This window comes from Gekko japonicus, unplaced genomic scaffold (genome assembly GCF_001447785.1).
Source record: "Gekko japonicus isolate JY-2015 unplaced genomic scaffold, Gekko_japonicus_V1.1 scaffold1477, whole genome shotgun sequence".
NCBI classification, from domain to species: Eukaryota; Metazoa; Chordata; class Lepidosauria; order Squamata; family Gekkonidae; genus Gekko; species Gekko japonicus.
In genome coordinates, this window is record NW_015161995.1 from 323373 (window position 1) to 344955 (window position 21583).

At 43.4% G+C, this 21583-nt stretch overlaps 1 protein-coding gene across 1 annotated transcript in view; it reads left to right on the forward strand.

The window, feature by feature from the left end:
- The window catches only part of FLT3 (fms related tyrosine kinase 3), a 42936-nt gene that overhangs the window by 14881 nt on the left and 6472 nt on the right, over positions 1-21583 (forward strand). Inside the window, exons 8-18 of the mRNA XM_015405405.1 lie at positions 6235-6341; positions 7260-7368; positions 9300-9475; positions 10620-10723; positions 10816-10948; positions 11049-11153; positions 15705-15815; positions 17094-17241; positions 17534-17661; positions 17848-17972; positions 21202-21324. Coding sequence (XP_015260891.1) covers positions 6235-6341; positions 7260-7368; positions 9300-9475; positions 10620-10723; positions 10816-10948; positions 11049-11153; positions 15705-15815; positions 17094-17241; positions 17534-17661; positions 17848-17972; positions 21202-21324 — 1369 coding nt within the window. The remainder of the gene's footprint in view (positions 1-6234; positions 6342-7259; positions 7369-9299; positions 9476-10619; positions 10724-10815; positions 10949-11048; positions 11154-15704; positions 15816-17093; positions 17242-17533; positions 17662-17847; positions 17973-21201; positions 21325-21583) is intronic.

A 21583-nucleotide genomic window follows, 5' to 3' on the forward strand; every position in this document is an offset into this window, starting at 1 on the left:
AAGGCCGTCAAAAAGAGGGCTCACTTCCCCAGCCCATCTCGGCCTGGCCCTGACTTCCACAAAAAAAGACAGGAGGGGGAAGGAGCCTGTCCAGCAAGCCTTGTGCTATGTGGGGCACAGCTAGGTGCCTCCTTCCCTTCATTAGGCTCAGCCATGTACCCCATTCACAGTTCTTGTTTCCTCCTTTCCCACACTGGGTTCGGTGGGGTGCCTGCCTCCTCCCATCTTTGGGGTTCAGATGGCTCTAACAGAAGGGGTGGCCTCTCAGCCCATGAGACTATGGGGACTTTCCCCATTGGACTTAATGGCCACAAAAGATCTTGCCACTGTGTTGCATGCCCTAGTTACATCTAGATTAAATTGCTGCAATACACTTTAAGGGAGGCTGCCCTTGGAAAGTGTTCAGACATTTCAATTGGCGCAGAGAATACTGAAGCCAGGGTGTTGACTAGAGACGGCATAGGGGCCCTATAATCAGTCTTGGCCCATCTATACTAGCTCCCAGTCTGCTTCCGGACTGCTTCCGGATTCAAGGCGCTGTTGTTGACCTTTAAAGCCCTGGATGTCTTGGGAACTGCATACCTGAAGAACTATGGTCATTTTCCAAGGCCCTGCTTGGGGTGCCTCCACCTTCTGAGAGTAGGTAGGTGACAACCTGGGAGGGGACCTTCTCAGTCATGGCACCAAAAATCTGGAACTCTCTCCCCAGGGAGACTTTTGTTGCCATCTTCTCTTTGCATATGAAGACTTTTGTGTTTCATCTGGCATTTCCTCAGTCATCATTCCTTCCTGCCCTATGTTTTAATTGCTGTTTTATGGATTTTTAATGTATTTATTTCAGCTTTGGTTTTAGTTGTTTGAATCATGTGTTTTTGTTTGGGTTTATTGGTTTTCGGTTTTATTATGTCTGTTTTAAATCTGTTAGCGGGCTTGGTGGCCCCAATGAGGGCAGAAAGTATAAAGTATGTAAAGGTAAAGGTTCCTTTGCTCGAAAGCCAGTCGAATCCGACTCTAGGGTTGCGGTGCTCAGCTCCGTTTCAAAGCCGAAGAGCCAGCGCTGTCCGAAGACATTTCCGTGGTCATGTGGCGGGCATGACTAAACACCAAGGCGCACAGAACACTGTTACCTTCCCACTGAAGTGGTTCCTATTTATCTACTTGCAATTTCTTGCTTTCAAACTGCTAGGTTGGCAGGAGCTGAAACTAGAGACGGGAGCTCACTCTGTCATGCGGCACACTTGGGTCTCGAACTGCTGAACTACCGACCTTCCACAGCCTGCAGTTCAGCGTCTTAACCATTTGAGCCACCACAGCTCCTTAAAGTATGAGGGAGGTATAAATTTTATAAATACAGTTTAGTCCACTCCTGAGCATGCAGCCTATCCCTTGCTTTCTCCCTCTTGGACCACTACTGGAAGGTGTCACTGATATTTTAAAATGGCTTTTTAATGATATATATTATAACCACATCTACATTAACTAAATACATTAATTGAAAGTAAGTACCAGTAAGAGTTGTGCAACAGTGGAATCAGCCGCCTGGGGAAGTGGTGAGCTCCCCCTCACTGGCAGTCTTTAAGCAGCGGCTGGACAAACACTTGTCAGGGATGCTCTGGGCTGATCTTGCATTGAGCAGCGGGTTGGGCTAGATGGCCTGTATGGCCCCTTCCAACTCTGTGATTCTGTGATTCTAAGATTTCCATAGTGTATTTTGAGTCAAGGAGTAGGCCCAAAGTTTCATCCCAAAATTAGACTCTGTTTCATATATTGTTAAATTTGTCTATAATCGTCATTCCCCCATCCTTTTGAAAAAATGTCTGGCTGCTCTGTGACAATCCCCTACCGCTGATCTGAAATAAATATAGTGCTGCAATCCTGAGCAGAGTTATGCCCTCCTAAACCTATTGACCTCTCTTAGAAGGGTTTAACTCTGCTTAGGATGGCACTTTATGTCTCCTAAAAAAATTCCTCAACTGTGTTTATACCCCATCTATCTCCCCAGTGGGGGCCCCAAGTGGCTTAAGTAATTCTCCTCTCCTCTATTTTATCCTCACAACAATCCTGTGAGGTAGGATCGATTGAGAGTGGGTGACTAAGGTCACCCATCAAGCTTCCATGTCAGAGTGAGGATTTGAACCTGGATCTTCCAGGTGCTAGTCTAGCACTGTAACCAATACACATGTTGGCTATAAACGTTTTCATGTTTTATTTGCTTAATTACTTATGCTCCACCTTTGTCCCCTGTGGGGACTCAAAGCTGCTTACATCCTTCTCTTCTCCTCCATTTTATCCTGACACGATGATGCGCTTATTAGAAGCCCTCCAATTTAACTGGTTAGTCCATATGAATCTCTGCTAAATTATTACACTAGCCTACCCAATAATCTGTATGCCTTTGCAAACACAGGTATAGTGAGAGAAGTATTAACTTTGCTTATTTAAGCATAATAGGAAGCTAGTAAGTCCATTCATGTGCATCAGACCTTGAAAGTACATTATGCTTCTGTGCTGGCCTGTGGTTTTTTTGTGCACTGAAAGCATGACATTTATTTAAAGAATGGTTCCAGTGGTTCTTCCATTTTTAGAAAAATGCTCTTCCAAGTGTTCAGCCTTTTTTTTGATTTGGCTGACATATGTACCCATTTGGATCAGTTTGCATAGTCTGATGTCGTTCTGTCTACATCTTTTACTTAGGCTCAACTTGCTCCCATCTATTTGTTTATTTAGATACTTTTACCCTGGTTTTCTCCTCAACAGGGATCTAAAGGGTCTTACAACATAATTCTCACCCTTTTATCCTCCCAACAATGACCCTGTGAAGCAGGTTAGGCTGAGAGAGAAACAGAGTAGGTGGCCCAAGGTCACCCAGCAAGCTTCCGTAATTGACTGGGGATTCGAACCTGGGCCTCCAAGATCCTAGTCCAGCACTCGAACTGTACATTACACCAGCTCTCATTTAATGCTACTCAAGAAAAGGAGACTGGTATCAGCTCAAAGACTGATCAAATAAACCTGCATATGATTTGAGATATTAGCAGGTATACAAAAGAACACAGTTTTCAGGTTTGTTTCTATCAGGTAGTTGTTACTTTCCATCCTGGCAGAGTCCAAAAGGTTCATATACCACCTCTTACTGATAGGATAGTAAACTGTATTCCACAGAGATCTTCGGTAAGCAACCTGTAGAGTTAACAGCAGCAGTTCTCCATACTCAACCCTAGAGACACTATATGTGTGACATATATAGTGTCTCTAGGGTTGCCAGCTTCCAGGTGGTAGCTGGAGCTCTCCCTCTGTTACAACTGATCTCCAGTTAGAAATCAGTCCACCTGTAGAAAACAGCCATTTTGGAAGGTGGACTCTACAGCATTATACTCCATTGAAGTCCCTCCTCTCCCCAAACCAGGCTGGTTAACAGATATGATTCTGCTTGTTCATGGAATGGATAAAAATGGCTATAATTGTAAAATAAACATAAACTGAAGATGTGTACATCAGACTTCTGTGTGGCCAGTAGTGTTTACATCCTTGTTGTAGATATGAGTAAGAATATCACCTGTTACTTCTGCCTTTTTCCTTTCAAATCCTTTTTTTTGTTGTTATTGTTGCTCCTATTTCCCAGTTGATTTTTGTTTACTTGGGTCAAACTGTACAGGAATACAGAAGATCTGTATCATTTATTGATTAGAGAGAAAACCAGCTGCGGAAAGGATGAGTTAGAAATTCCCCCTCATTCCTCCTCTGCCCAAGAACTACCTTTGTTATGTGGTATTCAAAATAAAAAAGTAAATTTCCATAGGAACTTTCCTCTCTCTTCTTTGGCCTTTGATTTAAAACTGCATCTACAACTTCCCTTTTTCTTCAACATGTTCTTAGTGCTTTTCAGTTTTCTGTTCCCTCTTTATAAATGAGAACACCTCTCTGTGTTCAGCCCAACTTTCACTTCTTCAGAGCAAACCAAGGTTATTGCAGATAGATTCCAAAGTTTATGCCTTCCTTTGTTTTCAACATAGATCAGAGTGATTCTCAAGAATGAATCAGTCTCACGAAACTGAAATCTTTGTGTTAAGGTCATTTTGGTCCCCACCTTCTTCCAAACATTTTATTTATACTGGAAAGGTTTTAGAGAGCAGTATTTTTTTTAATTTGCTGTCATATTTTGGGAGGCTATTTATACAATAAAGAATCTGTCCTCACGTATTTATTTTTATTATTATTTTAGAAAATGTAATACCTTCCTGAAGATTTTCATTCAGTCATGTTGATTAAATTGGAGCAAAATTTATTCCTGGTGTGTACACATGCTTGGTAACATGTTCGTGACATTCATAGTGTGCACATGTGCACACACCTAAAAACAAAGAGTTGAATGCTACAAGTTTTGCCATTCAACCTTATCCAGCTTTCTTTCTCACTGCAGCCCCCATCCCCCTTGGCTTTTGTCCACGTGATCCCCAGCATAGCCTTTGCAGTGGTGAGAAGGGGATCCTCCATTCTCTTTCACCAGTGGAAAAGCTGGTAGGATCCAACCTATATAGCATGCTAAGAGATCCAAATGAATTGCACAAAATTTCATCTTCACATCTTGTCTGGAAGATAGTATCTGTGTGGAAGGTAGTATATTCATTTTTCCCTCTCCTGTGTAAGCACAACGTAGTGTTTTATACATTACACAAATATTCTTCAGCAGTAGTATTCAAAGTCTCAGGATAGGGACAACTTAACATTTAAGTTTTTTTAATTTTAGCCTGTCAGTCCTTGTACACTATTCATCACCAACAGAAGGATCCTGCTCAAGGATGGGGTGGGGCTTGTGTCAGGATGTCTGTAACATGCGCGCGCTCTCTCTCTCTCTCTCTCTCTCTCTCTCTCTCTCTCTCTCTCTCTCTCTTTCTCTTTCTCTTTTTCTGGCTCTTTCACCCAAACTTCTACATGTTCATCCAACGTTCTGTGCTTTATGTATGAGCATACAATCTGCGCTTTGATCTCTATACTGCAAAAAAGGCAAGGAACAGAGATCATGTGATCCTGGCCCTTTCTCCTCTGTGTGTTCACTCTTCCTTGTAAATTATCTGCCCAGGGCTAGTTCCATCTGGCTTCACAATTTGCCTTACACACATACATACCAGTAAGTCAAATCCCAGCATAATCAGTCTTACCCTTCTTCTTGTGCTTCCAGAAATCTGCTTATGTTATTTGTTTTAAAATATTTTAAATCGATTTGTGTGTGTATAGCAGCAGAAAAGAACAAGAGTCCAGTAGCACCTTAAAGACTAACAAATTTCGTTAAACTCTGGCTGCTGCCACACGGGACGGCTGAAACACGGCTAATCAGAGCCGCACCGAACTTGAGACGCCGCGGCAAGATCCCACGGATCCCCTCAGCCGCGGCGCATCACTCCCCAGCACGATCAGATGCCGGGGAGGAAGAGTCAGATGGGAGGGGGAGGCTGCCGAACTACGCGTGCTCGAGCATGCACAGTACGACCTAGGTAGGTGGTTCTTTTTTAGTGCGCGTTATCGGTGGTTGGGACGGATCAGGGATGGGCAGGCAACGATTCCCAGATGTTGCCGTGGGATCGCGCCTTTTGCTTCGCCCCCGTTCCATCAAAGGTGCTACTGGACTCTTACTCTTTTCTACTGCTACAAACAGACTAACACAGCTACCCATCTTGTGTGTTTGTGTGTATTAATTTTGTAAGTTACACAACTTGTCTTTAGTGGAAATGGATGAAAGCGTGTTGGTGACATCATAGATGCTAAACAATAGGTGCCCTTCAAAGCCAGTTTCTTTGGTTCAAACTGATCCACACTGAAAATTCCAGAACCCATTTGTTTAGAGCTTGCCTCAGGGAAGAAAGGAGTGTGTTTGCAATGAAATGGTCTGGATGCTTTCAAACAGATGCCACCATTTTTAAAATGCCCCATATGCCTTTACCAACTACTGTGTTGATTTCCTCGAAAGTTTGCTATTGTCGGTTAGGTTGGAAAGGCCTTTTATACAATTACTTGGGTTGAACATATTCCTTAGTAATTGAAATACTTTAAAAGCATACATCTCCAAGGGAGGGTGCTGCTTGAAAGGTATTAATGGAAGAATTAAGTAGCTTGGCCATGATACTATTTTGGGTTCTGATTCTTTGATAGCTGCCTGGTTTAAAAACAACCCTTGGGTGCCTCGGGAGACATGTTTGAATGATCCTTCCTTCCTTCCTTCCTTCCTTTATGAAACAGCATCTCTGCAACCTTCTGTGATCATAAATACCAGCCAGGAGAATATGTTTTCTATGCAGAAAATGATGATGCACATGTGGAGAGAACATTAAAACTACATGTGAAAAGTGAGTTTAAAAAATGCAAAAGAAAGCTGATTTTGCCTACATGGTACCTGAATGCTCTTCTCCCATGTCCAGCTGATTCCATTCCTGACCTTCTGTAGAACTTTCACAAGCTATTCTTTTCCACACTGCCTTTTGGACTTTTTATAAATGTGAAATAATAATAATAATATCTAAAGTTAAACACGTGTGGATCTTGACAGTGGAGGAAGCATGAAGGCCTGCACAAGGCCAAGTGAATCTCCAGCATCGCCAGTTAAAGGAGCTCATGGGGCAAGGACCGGCCTAAGACTGCAGAGAGCCCTTGCCAGTTAGAGTAGATAATACTAGGCCAAATTGACCTATAATGATTTTGTACAAGACAGTTCCATATGTGTATATAAGTTCTTGCAGACAAAGGCAGCAACTTCTCAACCTCAGATTTTGGGCAGCTTACGTTTGTTCAAGGAGGATTCCAGCAGCATGGTTTGGAATTCGCATTGATGGGAAAAGGGATACAGAGCTGCGTTAGGGAGCCCTGTGACTAACTGGCAGGGCATAAGCTTTGCATATCGGAGGTCCCAAGACCAGCCTTTGGCATCTCCAGTTAAGGAATCCCATGGAGCTGGGCTGCAAAACATCTTTGCTTAAGATCCCAGAGTGGCGGTTACTAATAGGCAGGCAATTCAGGTAAGATGAATGGACTGATTTGATGTCATGCAGAATCAATTTTGATGTTACCTGGTGTAAACCTGACTTTCTTATGGCCTGGGTCTGCATGTAGTCTGAGACAAGAATGAATATTGCCAACTGCCTTGATTTTTTCCCCCCTGGGTTGCAATTCTAGATATGCTTAACTGGAAATTTGGGGACTTTTTTTTCTGACAAAGTCTGAGAAGACTTGCTCTAAAGGATTTGCACTTTTCTTACTATCTTTTGCAGAGAACCCTGACGTATCATCTGTCTCACTGTCAAATCAAGTGTCATGCACTGCGGAGAGCTTTCCTGCAGCATTGTGGGTCTGGAAAACGTGTTCTGAAGAGCATGAAAAGTAAATCAAGATCTCCAGCACCCTTTCTATGGAAGTGTGTGGTTGTTCCATTGAAAGGATGCAAAATGCCCTGGGACTGATTCACACTCAGGTTTCCATTGGAAACCCCCCCCCCCCCCCATGACAAGCAGATCAAAACATACTGGGCCAGACCACTGGTTCATCTAGCATCATATTGTCTTTCTCAGCCATTCCATTCAGTTTGGTGCTGTGGATCCAGAGCCTGGTAGGGTTATAAGAGGACCGGGCTTCCTGGCCACTTTTCACATTTAATACTTAAGTATATGTGGGTGCATGTGTGGGTGTAAAGTGCCGTCAAGTTGCAGCCAACTTATGGTAACCTCAGCAAGGGGCTTTAAAGGCAAGTGAGAAGCAGAGGAGGTTCATCATTGCCTTGCTCTGCAGAGCCTTCCTTGGTGGTCTTCCTTCCAAGTACAGACCCATCTTAGCTTCTGTATAGATTCTGCCCCCCAGGCCAGTCCAGGGATGGGGGAAAGAATTCTACACTGGCACAATACATTACTCAATCACCCAGAGAGATAGGCTCTCTGAATCTAAAACAATAGCTACCAGGAATCTCTAAACTTAATCCCTTACCAACCTGAGATTAGAGATCCCCAGAATCTCAGGTGACATGTGGGTTTTACACATTAGCAACTCTGTCTAGAGCTGCACAGTTAATCTTACACAGGTAGCATGTGACCAGCTAGACACAGGAAAAAGGCTTGGAGTCCAGTTACTACAATCCAGACACTATTTATAAACAAGAATAAAGTTTATTCAGTACAGGCTTAGCACAGACTAATCAGGATTATTACAAAATAACAAAATTTATGGCTCTTGGCCGTAACTAAACATTAGAGATATGCATAATCTTCTTTGAGTTTTCAGTGCATTTGAGACACATTGTTATAGTATTCCTTAAAATAACATTATAATGTAGTTCAATAATTATTCCATATGCTAGAGCCAGTTTGGTGCTAGGGCCAGTTTGGTGTAGTGGTTAAGTGTGCGGACTCTAATCTGGGAGAACTGAGTTTGATTTCCCACTCCTCCACTTGCACCTGGCTGGATGACCTTGGGCAAGCCATAATTCTGGCACAGCTGTTCTCGAAAAAGAGCAGTTTCTGTCAGAGTTCTCTCAGCTCCACCTACCTCACAGGGTGTCTGTTGTGGGGAGGAGAAGGGGAAGGAGTTTGTAAGCCGCTCTGAGACTCCCTTGGGTAGTGAAGGGCGGGGTATAAATCCAATCTCTTCTTCTTCTAGAGGGGGAAAGATGCTGAGGGATAGTACTTTGCAGAAAACATGCACCAGGGAGTTCTTGATTCATAGCTGTGTCTCTTAAGTACTACATTATGCCACCTTTTATTAACATTTTGTAAAGAGGCTGTCAAACAACCCTAGTCTCAATAGTTTTCCAGAACAACAGTCCACATTTTATGTGGCCATCTCATGGTATACCAGTGTTTGCCATTGAACAGGCAGGCACATCTGCAAACAGGCAGTGGACACACGCAAGCTCCTCAGCAGGTGTCCACCATGTATTTCCAGGTGTTTGGAGATGCAGAGCACCCTTTTACACTTTATCTGTTTGCTGTGGCTAACATCTGTCAAACCAATGAAGTGGCTCTGCAGTATCTCTCCTATTACTTTGCTGTTGTCATAAATGGGGTAGGATGGTCATGGAGAATGCGCCTGAGACTCTAATTTCCGCCCCTCATAGCTCTAGTCCACAGTATGCATCAGAAATAAAAAAAATTATTTGTGAGCAAAAGTTAAAGCAAGTAGCTGTTGCATTCATTTATGCCTATCAATAAAGAATGTTTTTAAAAAACACAAGCCACAGACTTCTGCCCTTGACCATGCCCTTGTCTTTCCAGAAGTTTGGGGAAATAGTAGAAAACATAAAGAGATTTCTTTTTTCCCCTCAGTTGTACTCAAGTCACAGATGGAATTTCATATGACAAGCGTGAAGGAAAAACCTTTGGCTCCTGGATCACAAACAGCACTTTACATACAACGGAGGCACACGCTGGATTTTTCATTGAGTGTTGCGCAAACAATTCTGTTGGTTTATCCTGCAAGACAAACTTCCTTAAACCCAAAGGTGTTGTCCTTTTATGCCTATGGAGCAGGGTTTTACTCCTTTTGTTTACAGAGTACAGTGAAATGCTGTTGCAATGTTTGGCTTACAATGTAAAAAATATATTGCATTGGGGGGTCCAAAAGAGACCTGTCTATATGGAGCTTTGAACAAAAACGTGTATTTCTGCTAGCATGACTTTTAATTTGAGATAAATGACTGGATTTTAGAGATGAGTCAGTCCACATCCTAATTATTTTCTCTGATTCCGACATTAACAATATGGTCAACTTCATACCTGGATTTACCGTACTCTGTCTCACCTCTTCACCCTGGCTTTATTGTACTTCTCCCTCACACAGCAAGCCTAAGGCAGGTCAATGTTTGCATTTCACAAAAAGACAATGGAAGTGGAAGAGAGTGGCTTGTCTCTAATGCCACAGTTCTGAGGGTGCTTTTACCATTTCTTAAGAGAAGCAGTGATTTCCACCAGTTTCCACCCCCCCACCCCCCCGGAGAAGCCCACTGTGCTGTTCCCTTGGGTCTGCCGACTTCCAAGAACATACCTGTAAAGCACAGTGAGCTGCAACAGTTGGCTGGTATCATTGCCCCCAGTTAAGAAAACGTGAAGTGCTCTCAGGTTTTCAGAAGGGAATGGTTAGATACAGGCATGCAAGAAGTCCATGTAAGGGGTGACATTTGAACCCAGATCCCCTGGGTCCACTTCTAGATCTCTGTTAACTGGGAACACCTGGTCTATAGGCCAAAACAGAGACGGCACATCAGAATCTATTACTATTGAAGATGGCTTGTTTTGCATTTGCTTTTAGCAGTTTTTTAAATGAATGGCTGTGATATTTTTGTATTCCTCCTCATAAGCCTTACAGAGTGCTCTGTTGGAGTGTTGTTGGAGGCATGTTATGCAAAGCCTGAGCTCAGCTGGTGCCGTATTATGCCAAAAAAAAAAGAAAAAAGAAAAAAAAGAATGAATAAACAAATGCACTTTTCCTCTTCAACAAAGCATCCTAAGGATGAACAAAAGCATCGTGGCACAAATTTTGTGTAGCATTCAGCTTGTTTCCTCAGATGCACAAAGTAATCTTGTTTTTGGCATTACATTGAAGTGTTGATTTCATGTTCAGTAATTTGCCTCTTTTCAAATTTGCAGAGGTCTTTGCCCTACCAAATCATGTCGCTTTATATACAACAATTGGATTCTTTATTTCATTCATCGTGGTGATGCTCCTGTTCATTTCCCACACCTACAAAAAGGTAAAGGCTAAACCAGCGTCTGTTTTTCATACACTCGTTTTTCTCATCACACTTCCTTTTCCCAGCCATTCACAGTTTTCCATTTCTGGCAGCGATTTAGATACATGAGTCAAATGCAGATTATACAGATGGTTGGCCCATCTGATAATGAATACATCTACGTCGATTTCAGCGAGACGGAATATGAACAAAAGTGGGAATTTCCCCGAGAAAATCTGGAATTTGGTGAGAATCTGCAGTGACTGTCCTTCAGCTAACCATCAGACTGATAACCACATGCCCAAACTGAAAGATAAATGGTTTTCTTTTCTTTTTTCCCTTGTAGGGCAAGTTCTTGGTTCTGGTGCTTTTGGGAAAGTGGTGAAAGCTACAGCCTATGGAATTAGTGAGTCGGGAGTGTCAGCCCAAGTTGCTGTCAAAATGCTGAAGGGTATGTTGTAAGGACTGGCTGGTCCGTTTCTACTGCAAAACCTGCAGGCTGTTGATACAATGGTGGGTGGGGTGGAGCTTGTATTCAAATCAGCAGCTGGATCCATAGTCAGGGCTGGGTAGATAATCCAGGCAAAGGTGGGGATACTGAAGGTCCTGAACAACCAAGCCGTGAGGCAGTGTGAAGCCACAGCAGCAGACCAGTATTCAGGGGACTGTGTGGCTCAGTCATTCACCACCACAAGCTTCTATACAAAGAGAACAACAAGGGCAGTGGATGGTGGGGCAGAAGCTCACTCTTCTGGCAGACGGCCACAGTGACACAAAGCAAAGATTGGGCTGCAAGGCATATTGGCCTCAGGCTGTATGATTTAAGCTTCAGTGCCTTCATAACAGACCCCATCCACTTCCCTCCCTTTTAGGCAAGATTTCCCCTTAGTTTTTATTTGTGGCCCTTCACTGACTGAGCAGCCCTGGTAACATGTATTCTTCTCTTTAAAGTAGCTTTGGCTGTCCCACCCTGTGTCAGTAGTATGTAATGGCTATTTTCTCAGCCCAGGACCGGAGGGAAGGGTTAGGGTCTCCCTTTAACTTAAATGACAGAAAATGGTGCTTCAGATGCTTTTAAAATAAAAGCTAGTGCCTGTTTGCACATGTGCATAACTTAAACCGGAAACACACACAAAAAAGGGGGGGAGGGTAGCGCGGTCACGGCGGATTGCTGCCCAGATACCAAAACCGCGGATACAAAGCGCGAGTTATCGGAAAACACCTGTTCCAACGGGTGTCAAAAAACGTGGATAAAAAGAGCGGAAACCGCGGGACTCAGCCCGCCTCGGTGCAGGAGGCGAATTTGCCTATATGAACAGGAAACGTTAATGCGCGAGGGATCAGCAGCGAAGCCCGCAGACCAGTTCAGCACATGTTACTTGTATAACAGCAGACTCTGTTGCTGCCTAGAAGGCTGATACCCTCTTCCTAGTACCCAAAGCCCTTTTCTTGGAACACCAGAAATCTTGAGTTGTTAACTGACTTTTAAAAGTCTTCACAAGCAGTTTCCAATCACACTAGACCAGGGATCTCTACTCGTCAGAGGCCCCCGGTCACATGGAAGGTTTTGGCCCAGGAGAGGGACAGACCGGGGGTGCAGAAAACGGGTGCGATCTCACCACAACATCTGGGAAGCGGTGCACACCCGTCCCCGATCCGTCCCTAAAGCCAGAAAACCCGCTGCAAAAAAGAACCACCTACAGAGGAGGATTTACCTGGAACGCCGCATCAAGCGCGGCCATGGGATCGCCGGTGCGCCCGGCGTTCGGAGCAATCCAGGCTCCTGGCCGAATTGCACATGCGCACACATGCACAGTTCGGCTGCCGCGCTCTTCCTTCAGTGGCTCCCCCCCCGGCATCTGATCATGCCAGGGAGGCACTGCGCGGCGGCTCAGGGGATCTATGTGATCCCCCCGCCACGTGTCTCTTTTGGTGCAGCTTTCAAAAGCCGCACTTTATCAGATTGCCTGGAGCAGCCTGTCACTCAAGGCTCTCCAGCTCTGTGAAGTATTAACCCTTCACAGTCCTCTTCAAAAAGTGCAGTCCGTCACAGCCTTTTATATGAGGCTGCCCCTGAAGGCAGTTTAGAACTTTCAAGTAATTCAAAGAGCAATAGTAATGCCACAAGACACTTATCCAAGAGTAGGCCCCATTAAATATAGTGAGACATGCTTTTAAATAAACATGTATATGACTGTACTGTAAGGATATTATGTGGTATAAAATACAGAGTACACTTTTAAAAAAGGGGTTACATTTATTTTTATTTAAAACATTTCTTTCTTGCCTTTCCACCCACATACAGTCCCCAAGGCAGCAAACATCAAGCATTTCAACATTAGAACAACATTTTAAATAAAGTATATATAAAATGCCCAGGCTGGCTTGAGCTGGTTATATCTCGGAAGCTAACCAGGGCCAGCCCTGGTTAGTATTTGGATGGGAGACCGTCAAGGAATACCAGAGTCATGATGCGGAGGCAGGCAATGGCAAACCGCCTCTGAATGTCTCTTGCCTTGAAAACCCTACGGGGTCGCCATGAGTCAGCTGTGACTTGACAGCTCTTTCCACCACATATATGAAATGATTCAGTAAACACATAGAATTTGGTGGATAGCTGTGTTGGTCTGAAGCAGTATTTGTTAATTTCCTGCATTGTGCAGGAGGTTGTACTAGATGACCCCAGAGGTCCCTTCCAACTCTATGGTTCTTTGATTCTATGAAAGTTTGAGTCCAGTGGAACCTTTAAAATCAACAAAGCTTTATTCAAATTGAATAAAACTTTGTTGGTCTTAAAGGTGCCACTGAACTCAAGCTTTGTTCCAATAAAAATATAAACACACACAACACCAAAACCAGAGAGGAGGGACAATAATAGTTGTTGGTGAAACAAAAAAGTCTTTACCCGTTGGTGGAAGACAACAATAGAAGACAGACAAATTTCCTTGAGGAAGGAGTTCAAGTTTTGACACAATGACTGAGAAGGGCCTCTCTCGGGTCACCATCCATCTACCCTCAGATGGCAGGGGCACCTGAAGGAAGGTCTCCAAAGATGACTGGAGTGGACAGGTAGGTTCATATGAGAGAAGAAAAACTTCAAAGTATGCTGGCCCCAAGCCATATAGGGCTTTGAAGGTTAATACCAGCACTTTGAATAGGATGGGGAAGCAAATTAGGAGTAATATAGTCCATACAACCCACTCTAATCCACATTCTGGATGCAGCATTCCATACCAACTGTAGCTTCTGGATAGTCTTCAAAGGCTGCCCAATGTAGAGTACAATGCAGCAATCTAATCTATATGCTAACCTGACATGTACCACAGTGGCAAGATCTCCCTTCTCCCAAGAAGGGCCACAACTGGCTCACCAGATGAAGCTGCATATCTCACCTAGGCACCCCTGGCCTCTGCTGCCACCTGTTTATGAACCTGCTCCTTTAGGGGAAGTGCAACCAGTGTTCCCTCTAAGCTGAGTTAGTGTGAGCTACCTCACAGTTTTTTGGTCTCTAACTCACACATTTTTGTCCTAGCTCAGGAAGGATGGCTCCAGAGTGAACTAATTTATGCAGTGGCCAAATTGTTCACCCACTTTAATGCCAGTAGCTCACAAGACCCCATAGCTTAGAGGGAGCATTGAGTGCAACCCCATCCAGAGCAGGAGATATACCATTTCTTGGGTCAAGCCTTCCCCTCATCAGTAGCACATCTATTTTTAAGTTAAGTTTCAATTTGTTAGCCCTCATCCATTCCCAAACTGCCTCCAGGCACTTGTTCACAGTTTCAACAGCCTCCTGGGATCTGCTGGAAGCACCAGATAGAGAGCTGAGTGTCATCAGCATATTGGTGGCAACTCAGCCCAAATCTCTGGATGATCTCTCCCAGTGGTTTAACTACGTAGGTGTTGAAAAGCATAGGGGACAAAATGGAACCTTGAGGAACCCTGTCGGCCAGAGGCCAAGAAACAGAACAACAGTTCCCCAGCACCACACTCTGAAACCTACCCTTCAGATAGGACCAGAACCACCACAAAACAGTTTGTCCCAGGCCCAGTCCTGAAAGGCGACTCAGAATGATATCATAATTGATGGTATTGAAAGCCACCAAGAGGTCCAGGAGAATTAACAGGGTCACACACTTCCCCCTGTCCATCTCCTGGCACATGCCATCGCCCCGGGCAACCATGGCCATTTTAGTCCCATAACCAGGCCTGAAACCAGACTGGAATGGATCCATGAGCTACCAGTTCACTTCTGGATGCAACACAAAGTTCTATTATGACCTTTAAAGACCTATACCATGTAAACTTCCTTCATTCCCCGGGATAAAGATGAACTATAAATAATGTATATAAATAAAAATATATAAATATATAAATAAATTTATAAAATAAATAAAATAGAACCAAGGTATTTCAAGAATTGCCCACTCCCATATGAGGCCGTCCATTTACTGCAGTCCTCCTCTGATGTTCTAAGGTCTTCCATGTGCCATCATTATGTGAAAGAAGGTGAGTGGCTGTATGTGACAGGGCTTCTTCTGTTGTGGCCTCTTACTTAGAGCACCCAGTTCTCATAAATATTAGACAGCAGATGAGCCTGTAAGCCTTCATCAATAAGTTTGGCTGGATAAGGCATTGTGACCCATTTAATCCAAAACTGACAATTCTTGGCATTAAGGTTGTGATCCTCAGCACATTTAGCAGGGAGTTGAATTCACTTCTAAGTATGTGTGCATAGGATCAAGCATCCCAGTTAGGAATGGAAAATTGTCAAGTTCTGCTTTTCTTTCTGGGCTGCGGATTCATCTTCAACTGCTGATCTATAAAGCTACAACTGGTGCAGCAGCAAATCCGGGACACTGAGCTGTATGAGCAGCTTATCCAGGATCCACCTTGTGGTGCTGAGCTTAATTAACCATTGCATGTTTAAACGATTAAATGGTGGAGATGCAGGCCCTTAATCTGGTAAAAATCATGCTTCATGATGTTGTTGTATTTACAGAAAAATACAGCTCTTCTGAAAAAGATGCTCTGATGTCGGAACTCAAAATGATGACTCACATCGGAAGTAATGAAAACATTGTTAATCTACTAGGAGCTTGTACCCTATCAGGTAGGGAGCACCTTGCTGAACTTTGATCTTTACTGTCCTGCTGATGAGTGGTTCTCAAGCTTTTTTAGAAGTGGGACTTTAGACTTCCTTTACTTTTTTGACACCTATTTACAAAGCAGCTCCACTCTACTTTCCCCCTCCATGGCATAAAATGCAAGACTCTCATATAAGTTAACAGTGAAGGTTTTAGCATTTTAATTTATAGCATTTATAAAGACGTAAAATTATTGAGTTATATTTCATTGTTGTTTCTCACATTATACACATGCAAACCCAATTTTGCCATCAAGCCTCCCAGTGTCTTCTCTTCCAGTTCACCTGTCCTTCCTCCTACCTGGCCTCATAACCCAGGCGGGAGACGTACTTCTAGTTCCCAACACACAGGGTGCGTTCAGACGGGGCGGTTCTGCCGGCATAAACGCAATCAGACTCACCCTCCTGTCTGCGGAGCCCTCCGGTGGACGCCCGCTCACACGCTGCGGGCGTCGGCGTTTTTTTTTTAAAAGGACTGTTTGAGCATGCGCACAGGCAGCCATTCAGAGAATGGCGATTTTTGCGCATGCTCAACCCCCCCCTACTTTTAAACATTAAAGGTAAGCACTTACCTTTAAAGTTTAAAGCCCAACCTGGCCTCGTTTCAGTCCCGGACTCCTCCGGGACGGTAAAGTAAGGTGTTTTTTTTTCTTCACAAACGTTCGGGGCGAAGCTTCGCCCGAGCGCATATCGCTTAGAGTTTTAAAAAATGGTGGGGGAAAGCCGGAAGCCTCAGGCTTCCGACGGAAGTGGCTAGGCACCGGTGGAGAGCGATCAGACGCCGGTTTGCACTCTGTTTACCACCACTTGGGACCTAGTGGCAGAGTACAACGGTGTAAACGGCTTTGTAACGGTTAGGGACGGGAGGCAGATGTTCGCCATGTGAACGCCGGTAAGTACACCAGTTGGAATTGTCACCTATTCCGTTACAGATGCCGCGTCTGAACGCACCCACAGTTTGGCAACCTCTGCTGTAGGCTGTTGTTAAGCTAGAGACATCAGTGGTCTGGTATAAGGAATGGATGGCATAGATAGTCATGTCAGGGCTAGTCATTTCTGTCTGTGGCTCCTCTCTAGAGAAAAGCAAAATTGCAAGGAGCTCTTAGTCAAGAATAAAGGGAATCCCCTGTTTCTTTGAAGAAGTGCTCTTCTGCCGCATCCTCCAAAAATGTCGTTCCTTTTCCTATTTTATGTCTAGTAGTAGAGGCAGCTGTTTATTTCTTTGTTTACTCAAACATATTCTAGGACCGATTTACTTGATTTTTGAATACTGCTGCTACGGGGACCTTTTGAACTATTTACGAAGCAAGAGGGAAAGATTTCACAAGACATTGACTGATATCTTCAAGCAGCATAATTTCAGCTTTTACCACAATTTCCCAGACTATCCAAGGTAACTACCTAACCTGATGCGGCTTGGGGAGGGGTATGGAATGCCAAACAATGAGTGAGGGGGCACTGTCTATGTTGTTCTCACACAGAAGAGCAAATGTGAGTCATAGCTTGTGAAGACATCTGCTAATATGCACCTGATTGACAGCTTTGTTTCCTACCTGTGACCACTCTGTGTAACAGTGTGCAGTGTGGAAGAGGAAGGGCTGTGGCTTGATGACAGAGCAGCTGCTTTGCATGCAGAAGGCCTCATTGTAGCCATTCTTCTGAAAATCATCTTTCTTTTCCCCCAGAAATGGAAATATACTAAAAAATGGGTCATATACACCAGTATATGGAATGGATGACTTTGCAAACGTGCACATGCAAGACTTGGATTTGGCCTCTAAACCATCTGACATGTCTCTGCTTCCTGGAGAGGGTGAGACATTCAACAGCACTCTTTCAAAACCAACATAGTTGCTTTAGGACTTTAGAGCAAGATTTGTGGGTTGTAATTTTCTTTTTAAAAAGAACATTCTGAAACAAGCAATTTGGAGATTAATCCTGTTAGCAGAAACTCAAGCCCTAGAGGGATAAAACTCTTGTCTTGGTGTTTTGTTTATAGAAGACGTTAAATACGTGAACCGGGGAATGGAGGATGAAGAAGATCTCAATGTACTGACTTTTGAGGACCTACTGTATTTCTCCTGTCAAGTTGCTAAAGGAATGGAGTTTTTGGAATCAAAATCAGTAAGTTTCCTGTGTTACACATACACAAGAGGGAATGTGAGGAAAATGGCAATCTACAGACTCTCCTTTTCCCACAGCCCTAGATATGCAAAACAGAAAAACCAACACTTCTGAGGATGTACATGGTAGAGGTTTACAGAATTAGGCTTGATATGGGAAAAGTGTCCTGACCTGAATGGTTCAGGCTAGCCCGATATCATCAGATCTCAGAAGCTGAGCTGGGTTAGTCCTGGTTAGTACTTAGATGGGAGACTATTAAGGAAGTCCAGGGTTGCTACACAGAGGCAGGTAATGGCAAACCACCTCTGAATGTCTCTTGCCTTGAAAATCTTACGGGAGTCGCGTAAGTCATCTGCAGCTTGATGGACCTCTCCATCACTTTCCACCATGAAGAAAGGAGAGAGAAAGAGAGAGTGTGTGTGTTTTCTCTCTTTTCCAGTACTAGGCTCATGGTTACCAATGAAACTGATCCTGGTTTAGATGGTTTTAAAAGACAAATTCCTAGAAAACAGGAATCATGGTGCCATTGGCCAGGATGATTAAATGAAACCTCCGTCTTCAGATGAATTATGCCATCCACTGGGAGGCAAGAGCAGTGGAGGACTGTTTCCTTCACATCCTTCATATCACCTTTCTATAAACACATAGCTAGGGACTGTGGTAAACAGGACACTAGACAAGATAGGTCCTTGGTCTAATTTAACACAATTCCTTTTTATTTTCTTTGAAATGTACATAGTGATCTAAATCCCATAAGGTTATTTTCCCTTACCACTAGATGCTCCATGTCCAGTCTTCCAAAAAAACAAAAAAATTGATAAAGGTGGAATCTGAAGAATACTTTCCTAGGAGTAAGGCCTACTGAATAGACCCGAGTAGGATTCTTGCAGTGCAATCCTAAAAATACTTTCCTGAGAGTAAATCTCATTGCATAGACCTGAGTAGGCCTGTTTAGAATTGCAGTATAAGTGGGCCTGCCTGGGATTACTTTTGTAGAGCACAGTCCTAAGAGCTACACCTGTCTAGGCCCATTGATTTCAGTTCCCCACAGCCACACAGCAGCTGCTTCAATGAGCTTAGAGGGGAGTAACTCTGCTTGGGACTGCACTGTTAGGGATTTACTGGAAGTCAAATAGCAACCACACTGTATATAATTACAACGAAGAACAAAAATAAATCAATTTCCCGTGTTTACTTATTTTTACAATCATAAACAAATTGCTTATTACAAAATGAGAAAAACGTTTTAAAGTTGATACAGGTAGGAAAGTCTGAAGACCATAACAGAAAAGCCAAAATATATAACAAGATGCTGAATATACCAAAATAGTCTCTGTAAACACTGTATGTCCACTTCAGTATCCTAGAAAAAGCCGGTCCCCATTGTGTGTTCTCTCTCATAATCTCCCATTTCACTGAAGCTTTATTAAAGAAGAGACCAATGCTTCAATAATTCCCAGTAGCAAATATTCTTAAAGCAGAAAATTCAGAACTTGAACGAATTACTCATAGCATTTCTTCATGCAGTCACTTTCCTTCACAGTGAAATGTTGGCTTTTCTATTGCAGTTCTCAGAGGTTCCTACCTGTATCAACTTTAAAAAGTTTTTCTCATTTTGTCATAAGTAATTTGTTTATGATTGTAATAATAAGTAAACACGGGAAATTGGTTTATTTTTGTTCTTCATTGTAATTATATACAGCGTGGTTGCTATTTGATTATGCTGTTTTCACTCTATATCTCACCTATTTTTGTGTTCAGGGATTTAATGGTAAGCAAGAAATACATTTCCCCTCACCCTGGGAGGTTGAATAATCATTTGTAGATGTACAAGGAGCCCCACTCTCAAAAGGCAGGTCAGAGGACACAGCAGTGAGCCTTCCATCTTCCTGTAGAGTTAGCAAGCCATAGCTTTAAAAATGCAACCATTGCAAAGATCCAATGGGCTTCCTCTGAGTCTTCTGTATGTAATATGTGGCTGCAAGCATCACTGTACTTGATACCTTTCCCTCAGTATATAAAACTTTTACTAAATAAATTCCCAGTATCGTTCGGTTCCTACTATGCAGGATTTATTACATGCACATTTGCTTACTCAGTGAGGGCCAAACTAGACATCTATTTTTAAAGAGCTGTTGGGGATTGAGCTTGGAAGGCTGCTATGGCGGAATGAAGGGCTGTTTTCCTGTGCTGAAAGAGCACAGCAGGGGGGGGATTATTTCCCCATTTTTTTAATGTTCCACAAGCAGCAAAAATGGGGAAATAACTTCCCAGCACTGTTTTGGTGTGGGGAAAATGACTGGGGGAAAGGCAGGAGCTCTTCCTCTCTGTACGGAAGCATTCTGAGCCCAGATGGGATCTCCTTTATTTTTAACAGCCATTCCCTGCAGCTGTTGTGTGGCTGTGGGGGACTGGACTTGAGTCCAGGGGACACAGATGCGACTATTTAAAAATAAGTACATCTAAAGGTTGAAGGGTCCCCCCCCCCAAATCCACTACATATTGTGGAAGCCTGAACTCTCCCTAGAAGCTAAAATGACTAACCTGAAGCTAATCGTACTTTGGTCATGTAATGAGAAGACAAGAGTCACGGGAAAGACAATAATGCTAGGCAAAGTGGAAGGCGGCAGAAGAGGAAGACCCAACATGAGATGGATAGGCTCTATAAAGGAAGCCATGGTCCTCAGTTTGCAAGACCTGAGCAAGGCAATGATAGGGTGTTTTGGAGGTCATTAATTCATAGGGTCACCATGACAGAAGCAACTTGATGGCACTTTACACACACACACAATTGTAACCAATGCTCCCTCTAAGCTGTGGAGTCTTGTGAGCAAAAATTCTACTTTGTGAGCTACTGGCATTACAGTTGTGAGTGGGCGATTTGGCTACTGCATAAATCAGTTTGCTCTGGAGCCATCCTTCCTGAGCTAAGACAAAAACTGTGAGCTAGCTCACACTAACTCAACTCAGAGGGAACACTGTAACCATAGAGTGTTCCTGTACCCTTTAAAATATGATATATTTTAGAAGTTCTAACTCTAAGTTCAAACTTTATTTACCATAACAATCAAGTACAGATGTGTCATAGGCTATTAACTGGTTAACTGCACAATTTATTTTACTTTGGAAATTGCTACACCCCATTTGTCATATTAGAAGACAAATGCACAGTTCTAAGATGATTAAAGAATTAAACAGCCTCATTTGTTGTCTGATCTTGCCTTGACAGTGTGTTCACAGAGATCTGGCTGCCAGGAATATACTAGTCACTCATGGGAAAGTGACAAAAATCTGTGACTTTGGACTTGCCAGGGATATTGTGAACGACTCAAACTATGTTGTCAGAGGCAATGTAAGTAGATGCCTGTTTTAAATCTTTTGCATCGCTTATGTCACTGATTTAATGAAATGGCAATAATTACATTTTGCAGAGCCATTGCTGTGCATACACAGAACACAGTCCAGAAGGGTGGTCATGTGCAGAAGTCTTTTTCCAGCCACAGACACTGGGATGGCACACTTTCCTCCCTCCCTCCCTCTCTCTCTCTCTCTCTCTCTCTCTCTCGCTCTCTCTCTCTCACCCCTTTTGCTTTCGTCTTTCTCTCTATTTT